The sequence below is a fragment of the Crinia signifera genome, chromosome 2 (assembly GCF_055691185.1).
Source record: "Crinia signifera chromosome 2, ASM5569118v1, whole genome shotgun sequence".
In the NCBI taxonomy this organism is placed as follows: Eukaryota; Metazoa; Chordata; class Amphibia; order Anura; family Myobatrachidae; genus Crinia; species Crinia signifera.
The window spans coordinates 106188387-106198019 of record NC_139218.1 but is presented as its reverse complement, the minus strand read 5'-3'; the positions used below and the strand labels follow the sequence as shown (position 1 = coordinate 106198019).

The window sequence follows — 9633 nt, the reverse complement described above, 5'->3', positions numbered from 1 at the left end:
TACATGTAATCATGTACTGTATAATCATGACATTTTTGGGATTGCTTGATAAAAATCTTTCAGGATTTACTGTGAGGTCAAATCCTGACCTGGTCGAGTGCTGGAAGTGATAGAGTCGCGAGTCACTTGCAGAGGTGTAAAGTGATTTTGATTTGGGACTCCAATTTCAAGAGTTTATATTCACTGTGTGTGCAGATCCAGTCACAATCACAAAGTTTGAGTTTATAAAAGTCACTTTTTTTACTGCTAAACCTTGCAGAGATGACTCAGGTCATTGGACTGTGTAAGCCGATAACCAAGGCATTAGTCCCAATAAGAGCACTGGAATGAAAAAGGGAGAATTGAAGAAGATACATAAATGCGCAGACCCATTCCAAAATAAAGTTGCATTTAGAGGAAAATAAAATCTGACAAACAAGGTTTTAAATAAGTTTAATGCATCAAATAATGAAAGAAATGTATGATGTATATCAGTTTCACATACATCATGATCATTGTAAAATATGAATATGGTAATTTATATTTGCAATGTGGAAAAAAAAACTTATGTAAAAGTAATTAAATAGCTTAAATTTGTACATGTATGTAGTTCTTTCATGATCCCAACAGTAAAAACTGGATAATTGCTGCTTTTCCCTGATCATCCCATATAAAGACATGATTACCATGGGACTCCTTCTACAGTCATAGCTAGGCTACTGTTATGCAAGAACAGTGGTCCAACTTTTAGGAGAATCTTAGTCTCAGGCATTATGAATTAAACCACAAAAAAGTGTTATTTGTGTTTGTAAAGGAATTATATTGAACAAAATCCTGTAGTTAAAACCGATCACTGCTATATAATGCAAAGGCTATAAGATCTACTGCAAACACCATCATGTCGGGGGGCGTGGCCTGACGGGCTTGCTGACTACACGCACACGAGTGCAGCTCCCGCAGCCCAACGTTTAAAAAACCCTTTTCCATAGAAAAAAAAACTAAGCTCACCCTGCACCCTGCCCGTGTACCTTCCCTCCTGTGCCCCGATCGAGGTGGCCGCTGGCTGCGGAGCCGGGGAGTGCTTTTTAGCACTCCTGCAGGTTGCGGCCTGGAAAGCCACTGAAGCCGGGACCTAAAGTTCGGGGACTGACGCGCTGCACGCGCGCCGCACAGCGTGGATGCGGCGGTGAGATCCCTGTGACACCCGGCGGCAGAGAGGGATTCCCCCGCCTGGCCGGACTTGTGTGCCTCCGGTGACGGCTCCGGTGCCTCCCTGCTAGACGCAGCCTCCAAGCAGACCGCAGGTGGAGGTGAGTGAGAGACGCGGCTGGAGGGGGAACTGCGCCATTGAACAGGTGGGAGGGGAACAGGCCTGGCGGTGTATTGGGACACAGGACTGCCCTGCAGACCCGCTGAGACCAGGAGAGGCGCTGAGGGACCTTGTCTACCATGTCCCTGGATAAGTGAAACTGCAGCCACCATTTTTACTGGGTTACCCTGCCCTGGCTTGTGGGACCCAAGCAGACCCTCTCTCCCCACACAGTGAGACACGTCACCTACCTGGAGACACTGCACAGAGGCTGATCCCCAGCACATTGGAGCCCCACAAAATTTGGGGTCTGATTATTAAGATAAATAAGGATCTACAAGAAGTGGCTGACACAGTTGGATACTATAGGAAGAGGACATTCCCCCTCAGTCTCAAACACTTCACCACCTTCTTTCTTGTATTGGAGCGCCATCTTGTGGTGTAAGAGAATAAGCTACACTGATATATTATTACACCTCTAAACCACCCAAGACCAAAATACACTGACTGTGCTCCCAGAACTGTTGCATCTTATACAATTCCTCTCTTAAAAGAAACTACCCCTGGGGGGCGTGGCCTAGCAAGCTTGCAGCACGGACGCAAGTTACCCCAGCTCCTGTGCCCTTTCATACAAATCACCCCCTCATTGCCTTCATACCCCCTCCCTTGATCCCCACCCCGATCACCTACCTCCCCGACTGTGCCCTGTGTCCAGTGGAGCCTTGATACTGTGGAGAAGCCGAGGCCTCAATTTCGGCGCCTTCCTGACGCGCACGGCCGGATCACCGAATGAGCTGCAGCGGTCCTGGAGGCTTTAGAGATCTGAGGAGATCTGAATACCCACCAGCAACCCCGTTATTCTATTTGCATTCACCCCTGCACAGAAGAACTCAGGTGATGTAAAGTTACTAGCTGGCCGTCCACCCGGGTTTAAATCAGCTATTTGATACTACAGACTCGGCTCTTTGCTATTCCGACAACCTCACTATGAGCAAAAGCAACACCAGAGGAGGTCGAAAAAACTCTCAACAAAGCATACGTCCACATTTTGCCCGTCCAGACGCGACCTTGCCGACACATTCTCCTTCCTCCTCTCCAGCACGTCTGTCTGATATGTCTCCTACAGCCGAAGATACTTTTGCTACCAAAAGCGACATTCAAGCTATGTTTGCGGACTTCACCAAAACTGTAACCTCTAATCTGCAACAGCTATCTGTAGACCTACGCAAGGAAATTGCTGTTCTGTCTACACGCACTTCCAAGATGGAGGAAAAGGTTGACTCTATGTCTAAGGGACTTTCTGATGCCACTCACGATATAGACTACCTCCACCGGGAATTAGAATTCCTTAAGGAGAAGACTGAGGATCTCGAAAATAGAGAGACGGAATAACTTGCGGATATGGAATATCCCGGAATCAGTCCCTCCCAAATCTCTGGAAGCATATCTCAAACGCCTCTTTATCTCGCTGGTTCCTACGTTAGTGGAAAATCAGATTCAGATTGAAAGGGCGCACCGAGCCCTGAGGCCTAAGCCTAAGGATGATGCCCCCCCAAGAGACGTTATTCTGAAGTTCCTCTCATTCCAGGTGAAGGACCAAATTACTCAGGCCAGTCGCTCTTCCTCTCACATCCGCTTTGAGGACAGCTCCTTACAGATTTTTCAAGATTTGGCCCCCAATACTCTTATGCGGAGAAGAGAATTACGAGACATCACTAAATCTCTCAGGGACAATGCATTCAAATACAAGTGGGGATTCCCGTTCCGCCTCATAGTGGAAATTAATGGTCGGCAGGAATCGGTATATAATGTCGCTGAAGGGAAGAGCCTGCTCCGCAGACTCCAGCTGGATGATGAAGCTTCTGCATCGGATAGTGCTACTCTACCTACCTGACATGGTTGTAGAAGAAATTGATAACATTTATTTACATTTAGAAATGTGTTTTACTTATAGCCTTTTGCTAAATTGTTGCTCATGGTTGTTGGTTTCCCTTCCTCTTATCCCGCGAGCGCACTACTTTGCGTGTGGGAGGAGGAGAGGACTTCGGAACCCCACTCTTATTGCTAGGTTGTTTTTTACCTTAGTTCCGAGTTTGTACTATGGCGCACCATAATACCGGGTGGATCGCCTTATATCGTATTTACTTGTTCTTCCTTTTTTTTGTTCCGCTCTTCAACAAAATTTATTGTCTTTTGCATATCTAGGCCACGTTCCCTTTATTTTTTAGGGATTCCTGTGGAGTGACCTGCGGGTTCCACAGCCTTCCCTAACTTTGCACCCTTATAGAACTACTTCCCATCAGGAGGTAGTCTTCCTTGTTCTTTCTCTTCTCTTTTTCAGGGTGCTCACTCAGTGGGCCTTTCCCTCTTCTCAGGGCATTGGGGGGTAAAGTTGCCCACTCCTCTCTTGTATCTTATCTTTTTCTTTTTTTTTTTTTCCTGTCTTCTTCTTTCTCTCTTCCCTTCTCTCCGCCCGTCCTCCCTCTCTAATCCTTCCTAGACACTGGTGCGAGTAACAAATTGTACCTCGATAACATGACACTGACTGTACTCTCTCTCAATGTTAAAGGCCTTAATACTCCCCACAAAAGGTCACTGCTATATAAAACCATCCAATCTAAAAAAGGTGATATCATCCTATTACAGGAAACTCATTTTAAAAAGCACTCCCATCCCTCCTTGTCCTCCAGGCGCTTCCCCAATGTTTTTCATTCCACTAACTTCTCTAAGAAACAGGGAGTTTCAATCCTAATACGCTCTTCTGTACCCTTCCAGCTCATCTCTAAGACTGTAGACCCAGATGGGAGATATATTATCTTAATAGCACAGATCGGTCACCAAATTATGACTATTGTTAATATTTACGCTCCCAACACAGGCCAGACTAAATTCTTCCGTGATGTATTTGATAAACTACATCCCATCCGCAGAGGGTTAGTTTTGCTAGGAGGGGATTTTAATGCCGTACTTTCGCACACGTTGGACAGAAGTTCCCCTAAAAAGGGTCCTACCAGTGGTACGCAGGGGGATTCCCTCCAAAGGGTAATTACAGAGGCGGGGTTGTTTGACACCTGGAGAGCTGTCCATCCAACTTCGCGGAATTATACCTTTTATTCTATTCCTCACGACACTTACTCCAGGATAGATATGTTACTTGGGTGTAGTGGACTGTTGGCTACTTTGATTAAAGTCGACCACGTACCCGTGGTATGGTCCGACCACTCAATTGTCTCTATTATTATTGACCCCCTTAATTCAAAAAGAGGGCGGCCCCCCTGGCGGTTAAACGAAACCCTGCTTCAGATCCCTAAATTCAGAGATCTTCTCCAGTCAAAGATCAGGGAATATTTTGATCTTAATTCTTCATCTGTGACTTCTGAAGCGACAGTGTGGGAGGCCCACAAGGCTGTAATTAGAGGCGCAATCATTAAATATGCCACTTATAGGAAGAAAAAGCTGTTGGGCAGACTCACAGTTCTGACTGAACAACTGGAACGCTTGGAGACCCTACACAAACAGACACGCTCCGCTGAGACACTTAAACAAATACAAGGGGTGAGAGGCGAACTTAATTCTATCCTAGCAGAAAAGACAGAAAAATCCCTCCGTTGGGCCAATCAGAAGTTTTACGAAAAGGGCAATAAGTCAGACGCATTGCTAGCCAGACAACTGAGGGCCAAACGTGCAGCCCAGGCCATTGTAGCTATTCGAGATGGTACTGGTACGTTAACTTACGACCCAGTCTCGATTAACAGCACATTTTACGATTACTACAAATCACTCTATAACCTATCTCCGCCTCAATCACCTAGGTCCGCACCATCTCTCCTAGCCCAACAATACCTGGACTCATGCAAGCTTCCAAAACTTTCAGATTCTCAAGCTTCAACCCTGAAAGAGCCCATAACGGCTGAGGAATTACATTCTGCATTAAAGTCACAAAAATCATCTAAGGCCCCTGGCCCGGATGGTTTCTCTTCTGTATATTACAAAACCTTCTCAACCATTCTGTCTCCATACTTATTATCCCTTTACAACAAAATTCTACTAGGCGATAAATTTCACCCAGACTCCTTAAAATCTGTTATTATTGTCATCCCCAAACCTAAAAAAGATGTAAAACTAATTTCAGACCAATCTCATTGATCAATTCGGACATCAAATTATTCGCTAAGATACTGGCCAACAGATTAAACCTTTTGCTGCCCCAACTTATCAACCCCGACCAAGTGGGATTCATCCCTACACGACAAGCACTTGATAACACCAGACGGACTGTTAATCTGATTTCTTTCATTAACAGGTCTAAACTACCGTCTGTGTTGTTATCATTAGACGCAGAAAAGGCCTTTGACCGGCTATCATGGCCATTTATGTTTCAAACATTAAAAACTTATGGCATTAATGGCAATTTTTTAAAAGCAATTGGCTCCCTATATGACAACCCTTTGGCTCTTGTTTCCACTAATGGTCTATCCTCCCCGTCCTTTACTCTTCATAACGGAACAAGACAGGGCTGCCCCCTTTCTCCTTTGCTCTATGTCTTGAGCATCGAACCTCTAGCTGCTAAAATCAGAGAGAATCCAGATATCAAGGGTATTACGGTCAAAGACAAACAGTACAAAATATCATTATTCGCAGATGATGTACTATTGACCCTGTCATCTCCTCTGATTTCCCTCCCTAACCTGATGAGGGAGCTTTCTATCTATGGGGGATGCTCGGGACATAAGATCAACAATAGAAAATCTGAGGCTATGCCACTCCACCTGTCCCCAGACATAACAAACCTTTTACATCAGGGTTTTGATTTTACGTGGAAGTCTACTTCCTTTTCCTATTTAGGTATCAAGATCACAAAATCTTTTAGTCAACTTTTTAAAGCAAATTACGCCCCTTTATAACACTCCATTAAAACGGATCTAAAACGCTGGGCCACTCTTTTTATCTCCTGGACTGGCCGTATTAATTCTATAAAAATGAACGTTCTGCCAAGGGTATTATACCTTTTCCAAACAATCCCTTCTAAGGTCCCCTTTTCGTTTCTAAAAGAACTTCAGTCTCTGTGTGGCTCTTTTGTATGGTCCAATACTAAGCCGAGAATTAACAGATCGATCCTCTCAAAATCAAGAACAACTGGAGGCTTAGGACTCCCCATTTTCGAAAGATATTACCATGCAACGCAATTGAGTCATATCTCATCATGGCATACACCTCCAGGCAATAAAACCTGGGTGACACTGGAATCAGATCTCATAGGTTTGCCATCGGTTAGTTATCTCCCGTGGATCCCCCCAGGACTGAGGCCTTCCTCAATAGGTGAAGTCCCATGTGTGCACGCTATTCTACAGACATGGGATAAACTTAATAAAAAATTAACTCTTGCTGCCTACCCCTCACCACTGACCCCGCTTTGGAAACATCCTGATTTCTCGCTAGGGAATGTTAAATCATACTCAGCTACCTGGATCTCAGCTGGCATCGATAGGGTAAGACATATTAGAGGAGAGTTTTCCCCTCCAGATTTTAAATCACTTTGCGAACGCCATGGCCTCTCACCCACTTTTAATTTTGCATATATGCAAATAGTTAGCTTTATCAATTCAATTAACAAATCAGACAAATTTAGAAATCCTACCCCTTTCGAACGGCACTGTATTTACAGCCCTGGGCGCAAGGGGTCCATATCTATTTTGTATTTATTGACCATCCCACAGACCCAGATGACTAAAGAAAAATTCGAGTTGGATTGGGAGCGGGACTTGGGTGTGACCCTGGAGGATGAGGACTGGTCAGATTTGAGGCAGCATGTGAGTAAAACCTCAATTAACACAAACATTAGAGAGACCTCCTTCAAAGTTTACTCCCGCTGGTATATGACTCCGGACAGGATAGCTAGGGTTTTTCCAGGCTCCTCTGATCTCTGCTGGAGGCAATGCGGCCACAATGGCACCTTTTACCATATCTGGTGGGAATGTCCTGTAATTTCTAAATTTTGGGATGATGTCATACAGGTGGCCTCGAATATAACTGGCCAACCTATTCCTAAAACGCCTTTAAATGCCCTTTTGTGTAAACCCTTTGACTCCTTATCTAAAACCCAGAACGCATTTTGCTTCCAATTATTTAACGCAGCGAAACTTCTTATAGCGACATGTTGGAAGCAACTAGAGGCCCCATCTTTAAATGCATTGAACAACAAGATGTGGTATCTAGCATCTATGGAGTATATTACAGCCCTCCTAAACAACAAGGTTAAAACATTTCCCCTTGTATGGGATTCCTGGTACAATTTGCATCAAAGGCAAATACCGGGTAGGGAATGAGCTGGCCTCACCCCAAACCCGTTTAAATGTGCACAGTGTCTGCCTCTCCCTTTCCCCTCAATCCTTTCGTTATCTATTTTTCTCTTTCTATTCTTTTTTTTTCTCTTTTTCTCTTTTTCTTCCCTCTTCTTCCACATTACACACATCTATCCTTCTACCTCTCTTTACTATCTTTACTAAAAAAAATTTGAAAACTAATAGCCACATTTGATAGGATGTTATATGCAGACCAGTTTATAACTTTTGTGACTAGCTGTTTTCCTAACAGTATTGTTTTGTACTGGTTGACTTGGATATTGTAATTGCTGGCTATTCTAATAAAAAATATATGAAAAAAAAAAAAACACCATCATGTCTGCACAGTCATACATATCCTTATTGCCTCAATGATTATGCCCTGCTAAATGAAAGAAAACAAGCAGAGCAATGCATAGAACGCTATCAAGTGCAGAACTATGGCTTGGCCATGATTCTGGATTCTGACCAATCATTTGTACGATATCAATTCCAATATGAATATCCCCATGATGTTCTAGAATCAGAAAGTTAGGTGCTTAGATCACAGTAAATGGCGATGGCAGAAAAGTCATTGATTTTACAGATGATGCCGAGTAAACATCACCTTTAATGTCACATCAATGAAATGAGTACAGAGTACAGGTAATATCAGCGATGGGCAACCCAACTCCTGCTGTTAAGGATCTTCTCATGTATGTAGTATACGGTCATAGAATATTTACCAGTACTAGGTGGAATACTGGTCATCCATTATTTAGCAAAGCATGATAACTGCTATAGGGAAAAGGTGCCAGATATGTAGATGCAGTTATCCATCAGATGTGCAGATTACAATTACATCTGCCCTATACCCCGTTCTAGTAGTTCCTGGAGGGAGAATCTGCACAATAGCACTTAAAGGTGCATATATGAAGCTCTGACATCTCATAGACAAGCTTGATCTGCTGATTTTTCATCCTTTGATTTATTCGGCGACTTCTTTTCCTCTGTCTTCTCTGGAACGCTTTCCTTTTTCTGAGAGGCTGCATCAATTGTGGCATGTTCTTTCTTCACTAGTTCTTCCAGCTCAGCCTGCAGGATAAAACAGAAATGTGAAGCAGATCGATCGGCTCCTTTTAGATTGGTAACAAATCCAATCATAAATAACCACTTTTGTCAAAGAATTTAGCACTTCTTCATTTTGATTTACAAATAAAAAGCAGCTTTAAGTAAAGATTTTAGGTATAACCGGATGCTTTATAAAATGGATTAAAAAAAAAAAAAAATTAGTACAGGGTAAAAAAAAAAATTTCTGAAGAAATAAAGACATGGTGAATGTTGTTCAGGTGATATCAGAGACGGGCATATTAATAAAATTAGTTCCTAAACTAAAAGAACATGTAATAATTATTTTCATTTGGTTTTGAATCTGATCATCCAGATGGTGGCTTATTTCAGGATACACATTTGTAGTCTATTTCTGAAGTTTCATATCACTCACTGGGTCATTTCCGGCATTATAGCTGAAATCTGATGAAGTTCCCTTTCATTGGTCTGCTTATGTTAAGTAGAATTTCTGTTACTGTTCAGAAAACCACCCTTTGCGCCTGGCGAATTCTCCCTCACGGTGTTATGGACTCCAGACTGAACATATATACTTTTCTTTACCTACAGTAAATATGCTACTGCTTGTGGGTCTGACCTTCAGATCAATTTAACATATTCTGATTGGACTAAGATAATTCAAAATACATGTGCTATTTGCTTAATTTGATCACCACGCTCCCCTGCGAATTTGCACAGGGAAGTGACAGACGCTTGGTGAGAGCGGGCAAACTGCTTGTTCGCTGTCCTGTTTGGGACCTTCTTCCTACTTGAGGAGTTGGGCAGTGTCTAACAGAAAGGTGCCAGTAAAATCTGTGAGGGGACGGGACGTCCCCCCCCTGCAGCAACCTAATGCCTTACTACTAGTCACATACCTAGATGCATTATATAAACACATTAGCTGGATATATATTCAAA

General features: G+C 43.2%; 1 protein-coding gene across 1 annotated transcript in view; it reads right to left on the bottom strand.

Moving 5' to 3' along the window:
• Nucleotides 1-415: 415 nt before the first annotated feature.
• SIRT2 (sirtuin 2) overlaps nucleotides 416-9633 on the bottom strand; it is a 35207-nt gene continuing 25989 nt past the window's right edge. The window contains exon 16 of the mRNA XM_083172693.1: nucleotides 416-8703. Within this exon, the coding sequence (XP_083028819.1) occupies nucleotides 8557-8703 (147 nt within the window). The 3' untranslated portion in view covers nucleotides 416-8556. The remainder of the gene's footprint in view (nucleotides 8704-9633) is intronic.